The 14135-nt window shown below is 40.7% G+C and overlaps 1 protein-coding gene across 1 annotated transcript in view; it reads left to right on the forward strand.

Moving 5' to 3' along the window:
* ATP10B (ATPase phospholipid transporting 10B (putative)) overlaps nucleotides 1–14135 on the forward strand; it is a 273096-nt gene that overhangs the window by 169925 nt on the left and 89036 nt on the right. The window contains 1 exon segment of the mRNA XM_019795040.2: nucleotides 13911–13996. Coding sequence (XP_019650599.2) covers nucleotides 13911–13996 — 86 coding nt within the window.

Consider the following 14135-nt stretch of genomic DNA (forward strand, 5'->3'; position numbering starts at 1 on the left):
AATTTCTTAGTTTTCCCTCTAACCCCTAGTGACTATAAGACCTTCACCTTGCCAAAAGGGCTTTTACTAACAGAGATTTCCAGAAACTCTCCACCCCATCTGTACACCACACCCATTTTTACCATTTTGCGGATGATGAGAGATTAGTGTGTTCTGTTAATTCAGAGTCAATAAGACAAACTTTGTCCCAGCTCCCCTAGATCAGCATTTCTCCAAGTGGAGAGTGTGCCAAATGTTATCTCAAGAGATAGTTCTTAGAAAACAAGGTTCATGGTCAAATCTGACTGGGAAACCTGTGCCCTGTAGACCCCTTCTGGAGGGTCCAATATATATCAACATAGTAAGGTGTCTGAGAAGATCTGCAGTCAACAGACCTTTTAAACTTTCTTTAACCCTGAGTTTTCAGAACTACTTTTCAGCACAATAATTTTAGCATTACTATGGAAATTTGGGGGGGGGAATTAACCTGGATTTTGGAGCACACATGATCACAGTAGCTGAGCAGTAACAGAGAATGACCTAGGCAATTCATCCTCCCCTTTCCCGTCTAGGTACAAGTAAAATTATAAACATAAAAGAGCTTCTCAAAAGTATCTTTCTCCTGTGACAAGGTACATCATTCTCAAGGTTGCCAAAGAGTTGCTTTCAAAATCCTTTTCTTAGAGTTCAACTTGGATGAGGCCAACTTTTTTTTCCAATTTAGACTTTTATCATGCTGGGTGATCTTTGAATTCACAAAATTATTGACCTGTTCTTGAAATATTTATTCCCACATCCCATTGCTGTGGAAAGGGAAGGAATCCAAAATTAGGCTTATGCTAAGGTCTGCTGAGCAGGTCAGAGGACTTTATTAGAAAATTAAATTGTACCATTTTCTCTTTGATGGCATTCTGATACCCCAAATCTCTCCTTAAAAGGATTTCCAAGATGAGTAGTAGGCATTTAGTACCTGAAAAGATTTGCCATTTATTTTGGTAGATGGAAAATACCAAAGCAAAGAATCAGAAATGAATTCTTCCAATTAATATTTCAGATAAAACTTATTCCTATCTATTATCCAAATCACTGAATCCTATTAAAACATGTGTCAGATCATTTCCCAGTGCCAACCAAGTGCTTACTATGGCAAGTATAATACTTGGACTAACCTCTTCAGTGTCAATTGGGAGCTGTTAGAAATGCAGAATTTCAGGCCCTACCATGAACTCAACTGAATCTTCAGTTTAACAAGATCCCCAGGTGACTGCCATGCACAGAAGTTTGAAAGCACTGGCCTAGGGCATCGCTGATTGATGTAATAATTGTGCTTATCTGTTTATTGCCCAAATTAAAGATTTTTAACTGACTCTCCCTTTTAACTAGCTTGCCTTCCATAATGGTTAGTGTTTTAAGCCATTTTCTCAGTTAGGAAGAACCACGGTAGCTCAGATCCTCTACAATGAATGTGGGCACTGACTTGAACGTATTTAGGCAGCAGAGCACTTTGCCGAAAGACTTGAGGGAGGATAGGGAGTCCTTTACCACCCTTCTAGTTCAGGGATGACACACCTAGAAAGAAGCAAAAGGTAGCTGTTCTCTCAGCCCTGCCTGCCCTGAGAACCAGAGAAAAATCCCCTTTCCTGGTGGATTTGGTAATGAGATCTGCCCCTGGTAAGCTATTTCAAGTTTCCCTTAAGAATGATAGTCTTTCTAACTATTGACCACTGCTTAAACTTTGAGCAGAGACCATATTTTTTAGTATCCCTTCAATATAAAATGTACATCATGATATATAATAAGTAATATCAATAGGTAAGTTGATTGAACATATACTGTGTGCCATGGGCAGCTCTCCTAAGTGTTTTATACCTATTATCTCTTTCTACTCTCCGTAAATAATCCTGCAAGGTAAGCACTTTGATTATCCCCATTTGACAAATGAGGCAAGAACAGTTAAGTAACCCTGCTAGCAGTGGACTCAGCTTGGATTTAAACTCAGGCAGAATTATTTTATTTTAATGTCTTATTATGGAAATTCTCAAGTATATCCAAATGTAGGGAGAATAGTATGATGAATTTTTAATGTGCCCATCACCCAATTTCAATAATCAACTCATAGCCAATCTTGTTTTATCTATAGCCTTACCCTCTTCACTCTGTAAATTATCCTGAAGTAAACATCAGTGTTGCAACATTTCACCTGTAGATATTTTAATATCTATCTCTCAAGGGTAGGATTTTTAAAACATGAAATTATACCACTGTCATTCCTAAAATATTAGCATTATTTTCTTGATGTCATGTTTGAAGTCAGTGTTCAATATTTTCCAGTTTGTGTAAGAATCCAAGTAAGTCTAAAGACCTAGCTAAATTTCTTAACTCTCATTTACTCTAGAGGTTCCCTATTTAGCTTTCTTTCTTTGTTTTTCTTGTATATTTAGTTTTTGTTGCTGAATAAATCGGGTTGTTTGTCCTGTAAAATTTCCTACAGTCTGGATTTGCTGATTGCATTGTCTCCCAGTTGTGTCAATTAAACATGGTTCCTGTTCATTATATTTCTATAAATTGGCAGTTAGAGCTTGTGCCTAAATCTGATTCAGGTTAGGCTTGTGTTTGGGAGTGTATATGTCACTGTTGCATGAATTGGTTCCCTACCATCCTGCAAAGGTGACCAATGAGTTTGTCTTTTTTAGTATCAATATGCACTGATGGATTTAAACAGATTTGATGTGTGTGAAATCAGTACGGTTGTTATCTTTATTGATTGCCCATGTTTAGCCAGTGGGACCTTCTTCATATTGGCTCCTGAGCTCTTTTTCATGACCTCCGTAGTCTTCAATAGATCTAGCCCCTTTCAATGGAAAATAGTGTTTAGAAATCACAATAGGGGCCCCTGGGTGGCACAGCGGTTGGGCATCTGCCTTCGGCTCAGGGCGTGATCCCAGCTTTATGGGATCGAGCCCCACATCAGGCTCCTCCTCTATGAGCCTGCTTCTTCCTCTCCCACTCCGCCTGCTTGTGTTCCCTCTCTCACTGGCTGTCTATCTCTGTCGAATAAATAAATAAAATCTNTCTTTAAAAAAAAAAAAAAAGAAATCACCATAAGTATGTATTGGAGGTACATATTGCTATTGGATTGATCAGTATCTCTGCACACAAGTAGGACTTTTTAAAGATTAAATACATCAAGATTTATGCTGATACTTGAAATTCAGGATTAGAGGTCTTTACACAACCTCATCAGTATGAAATATGTAAGCCCTTCTCTCACATTAGGCAATGTCCTTAGCAACTGTACTACACAGCCCCCTTTGATATTTGACACTCACAGCAATCCTTGGAAGTAGAAAAGGAAGGAAATCGTAACATTTTTAAGATGGGAAACAATTTCAGGAAGATTAAATCTTGTCAAAGATTACCCCACTAATGCAGTGTTACAACAATACTGGTAATCAATTCGGATGTACAAGATTATTTTTCCCATTGTTAAAGTGACTCTGAGATCCCTTTACATGTATATTTCTCAAATAAATATAATTTTCACAAATATGAAAATGCTGCAACTATACAAGTTTTGGTTGTAATTATTTGCAATAATAATAATTAGACCATGATGGAAATAACCCTACAAAAAACTTACTTTTATTTTTGATAGCCCTCTGAACTCTTTTTGGTGACCCTCTCCTCCAGAGTTGTTCTAGGGCATGAGCGTGCGCACACACAAACACACGCACAGACGCACAAACACACACAAACATGGGAGATCCCCTCCCTTTCCCAGTGTTTAGCACTATTTGCAAACTTCTATTAAAAAGTCTTTTTCTGTTTTTGTCCCTTCAGGGCCTTATGAGGAAGCTCTGCTAGGTTATATGAAAGATAGAATCATGCGAAGTGTTAATACATGATATCTTCAGGTTTTCCTCCTTCCCACTATCTCCATACACCATGATAACATATTTATATTTGAATAGTGGCCTTCATAGTCATAACTGCCAGGGATAACTGGGGGTATTTCAGGCCCGTGTGGGAAATATTTGATGTCTCAAAGAAGAACCATACCAATCTAGTATAAGGATTAGGCAAGACTCTTCCTTGCATGTGACTGAACTCTGATTCAAAGTAGCTTAGACAGAAAGAGAATTTACTGAAAGAAAATAAGGTGAATTGGGCCTTAGGGTAGTGTCAACCAGAAATTTAGAATCCATCAGTGCAATCCTCATTCCTTGTCTGTGTTTCTGTCTGTGTTTGGCTTTCATCTCTCACCAATAGACCTATACTCATAGCTTCACCTCCAGAGAAGGATTGGGAACCTTTCCTGATGTCTAGATTGAAAGGCATCCCAAAGACAGGAGACTGATGGGCCCGGCTGGTATTGTGCACCCACCCTTAGACCAACTAACTCTGACCAGAGGGAAAGGGTTCTGAGACTGGCATCTTCTGCTTCGACTTTATGGTTGAAATTGGCCTATGAACTAATGAATCATGGAACTTTGCATCAAAAACCAGGGATGTACTGTATGGAGCAGGAGAGTTCTGAGCAGCTCAGCAATAAATGTCCATTATATATACATATGTGTGTGTATGTATGTGTATGTATGTGTATGTGTGTATGTATGTGTATGTATTTATTTATTATTGTGTGTGTGTATATTATATATATATATATATATAATGCATCAGGGCTATATACACCTAGCTTCTCTATCTGCCCTATCTTTGCCTACACAACACCCTCTGCAATATACCCAGAGCGAATCACTCCTTCCTCTGTGCTCACATAGACCACTCTTGTCACTCAACCATTGTGTCTACCTCACCGTAATTCATTCAATAAATTCGCTTATCCAAACAATACCTGATGAGATTCTCTTATTGCCAGATACTGTGCTAGGTCATTTTGTTGTTGTTAATCAGGGGTGACACATTACAATCATTATCTTTTGTGAAGAACTGAATAAAACATTTCTCAAGTTGGAATTCATACTCTCCTCTCTGTGACTTCTTTTGCCAAGAACATGCAGTATAAAACATTGGCTCTCATGTCATTTTCTTCTGTCTCAGTTATCCACAGCTAGAAAAATGTGTTCAGAAAGTGTCTGTCTGTACAACAGTCTGTGAAGACACCGCTGTCCATTTGGGGGCAGCTGTCCATATTTCAGGCATCGTGCAGTCACTCATTCATTCACCAAATATAGATTGAGTATGTCGTCTGTGTCAGGTGCCATGGTGTGCACTGGAGGGTCAGGTTTAAACAGGAGAGGTACAGGCTATATATTCTAACAGGGAATCACAAAGACAATTATTAACAAAAAATCCCACGAATAATTAGTAATTAGTTCCTTCTAAGAATGACAGAAGAAGTCATTTTTTTTCCAGTATTTGCTTGGCATGCCCAACCTCTGCCTTAGGGGTTAGAAAATGCCATAGCACGATTTCAAGATTAAATTTAGTCCTAGCCCTGAATAAGAATCAGAGCATCTGTCCCCTTGAATAAAGTCCACACGAGACTGTAAGGAATCCTTAGAATCTCCTGCCCACAGCCCTGCAGCCCAATCTGTGTGCTCTAGTGGGAATCTCTTGGGCAGGCAGGGAGACCCAGGGTGACTGCATATGCAGACCATCTCCTCACCCAGAGTCTGAAAGGAAAGTAACTGCCAGTCATTCTGTTGCTGGTTGTCTTGAAAAGAACTCCGACTGACCGTGAGCAGAAAGGTTATCGAATGCTGGTAACTGTCATTAGTTTTCAGATGGAATTCTCAGAAGTCAGAGGGTTGTTTAATTTGTATGCCAGGAAGGAAACCTTAGTCACCTGGCTCAGCAGCTAGGGCATGAAGAACATTTTATTCTAGCATTATCCAAATGAATAAGCTTTGAAAAAAAACAAAACTTTAGATAGTACCCTCCTAAGGTTGCACTCAGTGTATCGCCTGTGTAGCCGCCTGGGGGGTGTGGTCTGTGTCTCCTGAAACCTCCTTGCTCCGCCTACTTGAACACGCCGCAGATGAGCGAGTTCTCCTGCTTTGTCATCCTCTCCCTGGTATGGGCTGGTTTTTCTAGCCCTCTAGCCTGAGGGTCATGCGCAAACAGAGAGCTGCACAGAAGCTTGGCAATCCCTGGCTCAAATCTTCTTTTTCACAGGCTCAAAGTGAAAAATAAGTACATTCTGTGTTTAAGGAAAGAGTTTAGCTGATTTCTCTCTCTCTCCAATTCACAGAATCTTTCTTCAATATTTCCTAATGGCTATGGAGGGGTTTCAAGGTGATCTAAAACATACTTCCATCCTCTAAGAACTTAAGACTATGGGTACTTTTTTTTTTTTTTTAATTTAAAGACCCTCTGTGGGGTGCCTGGGTGGCTCAGTCAGTTAAGCATCTGTCTTCAGCCCAGGTCATGATCCCAGGGTCCTGCGATCGAGCCCCACACCGGGCTCCCTGCTCAGCGGGGGAGTCTGCTTCTCCCTCTGCCTCTGCTGCTCCCCCTGCTTGTTCTCTCTCTCTCTCTCTTTCCCTGACAAATAAATAAATAAAATCTTTTAAAAAAAAATAAATAAAAAACATCAAGACCCTTTGTGACTATCAAAAAATCTTTGATAACCTCACCACTCCCAAGCCCTCAGACCTGAAAGCAATTGTCCTTTCAGTGTCCATTATTTAAGAAAATAAAACAAAAGGTACTATGAATTTGGATATATAATTTACTGATCTCAAGAACTCCTAAAGAAATTAGAAAACGGGTGCCTGGGTGGCTCAGTCGGTTAAGTGTCTGCCTTCGGCTCAGGTCACAATCCCAGGGTCCTGGATCAAGCCCTGCATCAGGCTTCTTGCTCAGTGAGAGTCTACTTCTCCCTCTCACTCTGCCCCTCCCCCTTTTTCATGCTCTCTCTTAAATAAATAAGTAAAATCTTTTTTTTAGAAAAAGAAAGAAATAGAAAACTGTGTGTGAGACTTATTTTCATGCTATCTATGGACAGCATCTTGCTACATATAGGGATATAGCAAGTTGCAATGTCTAATCTACCAATTGGCGTATGGAAAAGCTTGGTATTTGGCAATTACAAGCATAAGATCAAGTTCCATGGATATTAAGAAGTGTCTGTCCCAAGGAAGGAGAGATTGCTACCATCTGTGGTGGACACATGCGTCCTTAAGAGGTCCGACACTTGAGCTTGGCAATAAAAGTTTAAGGGAGTTATCAATACAGAAAACCTGCAAAGAAAGCATGAAAAAGGCCAAGAGGGTATTTTCTGTGGGAAGACAGCATTAAATGTTTATGCCAAGCAAAGACCATGTATAACCTTTAGAATCAGACAAACTTGGGTACTCATGAGCTGTGTAATCTTGGGCAAGCTACTTAGTATAAGAAACACTCAATTTTCTCCCCAGTAAAATGGAGCTAACTTGCCCTGAACACTTCACAGGAGAGCTGGGAAGATTGAATAAAATCAGATCAATAAAGGACAGCATTTTGTGAACTGTAATTTTACCAAATAAATAAAAACCATTAGTTTCAAAGGCCAAGGTATATCCATGGGACTGAATAGGCCACTGTTTTGATTAGACTTCTTTATTTGCAAGAAGCAGAAATGATTCTGGCTAACTTAAGCAAAATAGCATCCTTACAAAAATGCAGGGGCAGATGGGGTGAAGGGGAAGAAACACACAGCGTGGCTCACAGAATCAAAAGAAAGCTGAAAACCCAGGCTCAGAAACAAGAACCAGGGAGCCTCAGTGCAGTGGCCAAGTATTGGGAGCAGCAATTATTTAATGATCTCATTTGTTTTTTCTTCCTTGAGTCATTCCACTCAAGTCAAAGTCCCACAGTGGGAGAGTCTAGTGGGCAGGGCATCTCGACCCAGAGTCCTATCAAGATTACAAACCACAGAGGAGAGGTAATTTCCCAAAAGGAAGTCAAAGGGTTGTTAAGGAAAAGGGAGTAGATTGGAAGGTGGGTAGCCAGAAAACAGCTGCCCACTACAAATAATTTCAAAACATCATTTGTATAATTATGTAATCATATTTATTAATCAACTTGAAATTCATTTATGAAGAATAGTGGTAAATAGGCCTAGAAAAGTAAAAGTTGAGGCTAGTGCAGGGGAAATGGCCCATTCTTGTTACTGGAACATATTTCAGTGTGTTTGCTAAACCTTGGCCTTCCCGGTGGCCCTCGAGGATGCAGCTTGTTGATTCTGGGCCATAGGTCAGTGAGGATATCCTAACCCCAGAGAGTCATTACATGCTATCACTTGGCCCACTTTCCTTTGCTTTCCTAGATACTGACGTTGATGTACCTGGGCTAAACTAGGAACTTTGAGTTGTTTTATGACTGCAATAATTGATATGTGTCAAAAACCTCTCCCTTCTTTCCGATTCTCTCTCACTTCCCCCATGGCTCACATATTTTGGGTATTCAATAAATGTTTGAATATATGAATGAATGAATGAATGAATGAATGAATGGGAAACTAGTCTGGCCCACGTTGGAATGTTGGGATCTAGTTCTTTACTACTTTTTTTTTTTTTAAGTTGAGCCAAAGCATTTCCTTACAAGAAGCAGTTCTATTCCCATGAATCAAAGTTAAGATTTGTTCCCTGGGGCTTTTCCTAATTGCTTTGGGCAGTCTTTGCAGAAAGGTCTTCCTTCATCTCCTCATCCATCACCTTTCATTACAACCGTTCCTCACATCACCCTCTCCAGGACTAATCTCTCAACAAATCTTGAGGGTGTGTTGTGGGAGATGCCCTGGAGGAAGCCGGCAGTCAGGCAGAAGCAGCACAGATTCATAAGTGTTAATGGAGGCATAAGCAGTGTGGTGTGGAAGCATGTAAAAAGGACAAATTCTCATTGGCTGGGGTGAAACAGTCTGTGGGGATTTGGGTGGGCTTCATAGAGGAGGTGGCAAAAAAAACTCTTAAATGCTTAAAAAATTTAAATACACACACACACACACACACACACACACACACGTGCGCAATAAAATCCTCAAAAGAGTGTCCCAGATCTAGGTAGTGTCTTAACTTCTACCCTTCAAAGGGACCCTGCTTTAAAATGCAAATGCACTTGGAAAACGTAACATATTGCATTGCTTATTAGTTGTGGTATTTCCTAAATATTTTCTACTAGATTTTAGACAATGAATTCATTTTATTTCATTACCAATCCCCTTTTATTTTTAATCTTAGAATAATAGATATATTGTAAGGAAACCCCCACCATGCTTATACAATAGTTTCTATAGTATATATAGGATAGAGTGATATATGCAGATTTCTCTTCATTCAAGTCATTAGGCACCCCCAGTCATAAAACCCAACCTTTTTTTTCCAATTGAAGAGAAAGAGGAAAAAAAGAAAAAAGAAAATAAATCCTATTATGTCCTCTCTTGATGGACAGGACATTCTCAGTCTGGACAACTTTATATCTCGTTAGCCTGGAATTGGTTCTAGAGCAATTCTTAGTTCTACCCTGGGAAATATTGGGGAATATCTGTAAACATTTTTGTCATCACATCGGGCAAAACGAGAGGGTGCAATTAGTATCAAGTTGGTAAAGGCCAGGAATGCTGCTAAACATCAAAGAATTATCCAGCCCCAAATGTCAATAGTGCCAATGTTCAGATATCCTGGTCAAGAAATGCCTTGACTGCCTACCAACTAGATGTTTATGTAGATACCAGAAAAAAGGATGAGAGCGAGCCAATGACTACAAGAAAAACCTTTCAAGAAACATAAAAGTCTTTTAGAAACAATCAAACACATTTAATAGAGGCAAATCAAAGGTCAGCATGACAATATGATGTAGTTTAGATTTTTTACAGTTCCTTGTTTGACCCACATTTAAGAAGGGTGATGGTGATCATGATAATGATAGTAACGATGATTTCTAGGCATTGAGGCTTGCTTATTTTTTTTACTACGATATAATTGACTTATTAGTTTTAGGTATGTAACATAATGACTTGATATTTGTATATATTGTGAAATCACAATAAGTCTAGTTAACATCCATCACTTCACAGTTACAATTTCTTTTCTCGTGACGAGAACTTTTAAGATCTCTCTTAACAATTTTCAAATGTGCAATGCAATATTATTACCTATAGTCACCTTGCTGTACATTGCATCGCATGGCTTACTTATTTTTTAACTGGAAGTTTGTACCTTTTGACCCTCTTTACCCATTCCACCCACCCACACCTCTGGCAACCACCAATCCATTCTCTTTATCTATGAGCTCAGTGTTTTAGGTTTGTTTTTTAATTCCACGTATATCGATTTATTTATTATATCAGGCACTTAGATTATAGAAAGTAGAAAAGGAACACAGGAAAGGAAATAGAGCCAAAGGGAGATCTTTTTTAATTTTTTTTAAATTTTGTAATTCAATTAATTAACATATAATGTACTATTGGTTTCAGAGGTACAGGTCTGTGATTCATCGGTCTTATATAATACCCACTGCTCATTACATCACATGCCCTCCTTAATGTCCATCCCTCAGTTACCTCATCCCTCCACCCCCCCTCCCAGTCTTAAACACTAATCTTTCCTTTGTGCATCAAAATAACACCATTGTGTAAGAGAGCAAAATGTATGGCATCAGAAGTCCCATGGTTAAAGCCTGCCTTCTCACTCTGCTAGCTGTAGGTCTGTGGAGAAATCACTGGATCTCCTTAACCTTAGTTCCTTCACTTGTAAAATAGAGACAATAAAATTCCCTGCTTGGGACACATTAGTGGCTCAGTGGATTAACCATCTGCCTTCAGCTCAGGTGGATCGAGCCCCGCCTCGGGCTCCCTGCTCAGGGGGAAGCCTGCTTCTCCCTCTGCCTGCTTCTCCCCCTGCTTGAGCTCTCTCGCCCTCTGTCAAACAAATAAATAAATAAAATCTTTAAAATAATAATAATAGTCCCTGCCTGATAGTTATTCGTGACTTAAAGCCAATAGCATGTATAAAATAATTTCGTTGGTTCTTGGTACATAACAAGCATTCAATTAGTGCTGAAGCAAAAATAATAAAAACAGGAGGACAGAGAAGATTAAATGTATTGATGGTGGTAACAATGATGACCGTGGCAACAATAGTGATAATTGGCTTTGGATTTCAATGATGTGAATGGCAGTTGCTGTTACTTACCAACCCTAAGACAATTGCTTTACTTCAGTCTCTATTTGCGCATCTGTCAAAATCTCCTACAGTGACTGTGAGAGCTTAACAATAGGTGTCTGGCACAACGTAAGTGTTCAAGGGAGGTGGGTCTGGCCTGAAAAGCTGCAGACACAAACACACACACACACACACACACACACACTCACTCCTCTCTGGGAAGGGGCTCTCTTTCCCAGGACCCTGATGGCTCCTGGCCTTTTTCCTTATTAGTGGGGCTTTTTTAGGTAAAGGGCTGAGTCAGAAAGAAATGTTGGTTAGGTGGGCTTCGTCCACAAGCTAAGAAAATCTGTGCTGTTATGAATCAGAAGGGAACCAGAAACTCCCGAACGAGGCTAAAATAAGGAACTTGGAGGGTGTGGCATTCCCCCCATGCCCTGTGTCCTTGGGCTCCCCTAGCAGCTCCTGGAGTGGCTACAGCAAGTCCCTCAAAGCAAGCAATCCAGAGAGTTTATCTTTGAAGATAGCAAGACCCTCTTTCCAGCCCATTTTGGGGAGGGAAGTAAGGAGCCCTGGGGACAGGTAGCTAGAAAGGGTGAGGTCACCTCCCCAGGAAGAGAGGGAGACAGACAGAGGATCCAAGGCCAGTGCCCAGAAGAAAACAAGAACAAGGGACACTTGAGGAAGAAGGTCCCTGGGAAGCCCCAGCACAGGGACAAGAGGGGCCAACCTCACATTGCCGGCGTCTGCCAGGTGTGATTGAACAGACACTCGGGACGCACTGAGGCAGGATCATTAGCTCTGAGACCTGCTGCCACTCATACCTGAAATGAGCTTGGGTTTAGAAAGCCTGCAATGAGCTGAGTGGTATGGATCTGAGTGAAGCACATGGCTTAATCAGGAGTGTGAAAGCAGCTAACAAATTACAGTGTGATTTGTCATCATCTCAGGACTCGGCAAGTGTTTGTCCCTGAAAGAATCGATACCTGGAGAGAAAAGGGCCATATTTTTAGAAACTCCTGGATGGGTAATTTATTTCAAGTGAGTGGAGAGTTTATTTATGTTGGTGCCCCCACAGATCGAATGGACAGTATATTTATACAAAGCCAGAAAATGCTATCATTTCTTCTAATCAATTTGCCCCTTTGAACAGCTGTACCTTGAAACTTTGAGCAATAAATTCAGTCCCCATGCTAAAAGCTCTACCCAGGACACCATCTCTCAACCCCTTTAGCTCTCCTTCCTTCTGCATGACATGTTACATCTGCTAAAACTGTCCTCATGGGTTCTGTCTTCTGAGGCACAAATGAGATGGACAGGGAAGGTGGAGTTAGCCCCGTTCTACAGATGGGAAACTGAGGCTCAAGAGGTAAAAGGAACATTAGCCCATGTGAGTAGAAAGCAAGTTCTCCCCGCCTCCAGTTGTGCCCCTCCCCCATTGGACTATAAGATTTTATCCACCTAGATACCCAGCGAAAGAGAAATCATGGAGAAAAAGGCAAGCACGGGCCTGAAGTACTTCGCTGCAGGAATGTTCGCTGGGGGGCAGTGTGCTGTGCAAGTGAAGGACAGGGGCCCTCCAGTCAGACTTGGATTCAAATCCCGGTCCTGGAGGGGCCATGGGCAGCCTGTCTACCCTTCTGAGTCATGGTTTTTCCAACCCTAAAGAGGGGATAATTGGTATTTCCACTTCCTAGATTAATTGTAAGCTTAAAAATAAATAATATATATGAAGTCTCATCACAGCATCTGGCAGAAACGAATAAATATATGCTGTTTATTGTGTTTTATGAGCTACAATTTCCACAGCATGTTCATAATACAGAAACAAATTGAGACGATATAAACGTACTGTAGTGAAATGGGGAAATGACTATGGCATTCATACAGTAGGTTTCTGTGTCGGTGTTAATAAAGACGTATAAAAAATTTAAGATGTAAAAATTTCCAATTTAAATGAACACCATCTCATTTTTTGAAATACATAAATGTATGTGTGCCCATACATACATGTGTATGTATATTTTTAAAATTGTGTATGTATGTGTATATATATATATTTTTTTAAACCCTAGAAGTATTATATACACAAGAATATTCTGGTTACCTCTAGGTGGTGTGATTTATAATCTCTTTTTGATTATGTCTGTGCTGCCCAACGTGGCAGCCACTTGCCACATGTAGCTATTTAACTTTAATTAAAATTAAATAAAATTTAAGGGGCGCCTGGGTGGCACAGCGGTTAAGCGTCTGCCTTCGGCTCAGGGCGTGATCCGGGCGTTGTGGGATCGAGCCCCGCATCAGGCTCCTCTGCTATGAGCCTGCTTCTTCCTCTCCCACTCCCCCTGCTTGTGTTCCCTCTCTTGCTGGCTGTCTCTATCTCTGTCAAATAAATAAATAAAATCTTTAAAAAAATTAAATAAAATTTGAAAACCAGTTTCTCAGTCGTACTTCCACATTTCAACAGCCACAGGCGCTGAGGAGCTTCCATACTGGACATGGAGACTCAGAACACTTCCCTCGTTGCTGTAGGTTCTGTTGGGTGGCGCTGGTCTGGAAACTCAAACCCAGGCCCGCCAGAGAACTGTGGGCAGGGCAGGGGCCTCCCTCTGCCATGCCTCCAACTTTCCAGCATTTTCAGTGTATCTGCTTCCTCCTTCTTAATGAGGATTTCACTTCTCTTCCAGCATTTTACAACTATCATGATGTGACAAAGCAGGGATTGCCTTGGTTGCGATGGTTCTAACAGGGATGAGCTCTCCTAGGGATCCTGTGAAAACTAGATCCCTCTGACTTAATGACCGCCTGGTGTTCTCTCCCTCACAGGACGTACAGTTTGAACCCGAAGGCTTCTGCAATACCATCGTGTGTGAGAGACCCAACAACCACCTCAACAAATTTAAGGGTTATATGTAAGTACATATAGTGCCCCTGCACTGCTGTTAACTATTTCCCCTGCAGCGAGACACATCTTTGCTTGAAATGGCCGAAGGGATAAGCATCCCGGTCTTGAGGATGTGTCTTTCTTTTTACCATAAAGAAATGCTAAAG

The sequence above is a fragment of the Ailuropoda melanoleuca genome, chromosome 3, assembly GCF_002007445.2.
Source record: "Ailuropoda melanoleuca isolate Jingjing chromosome 3, ASM200744v2, whole genome shotgun sequence".
NCBI lineage: Eukaryota > Metazoa > Chordata > Mammalia > Carnivora > Ursidae > Ailuropoda > Ailuropoda melanoleuca.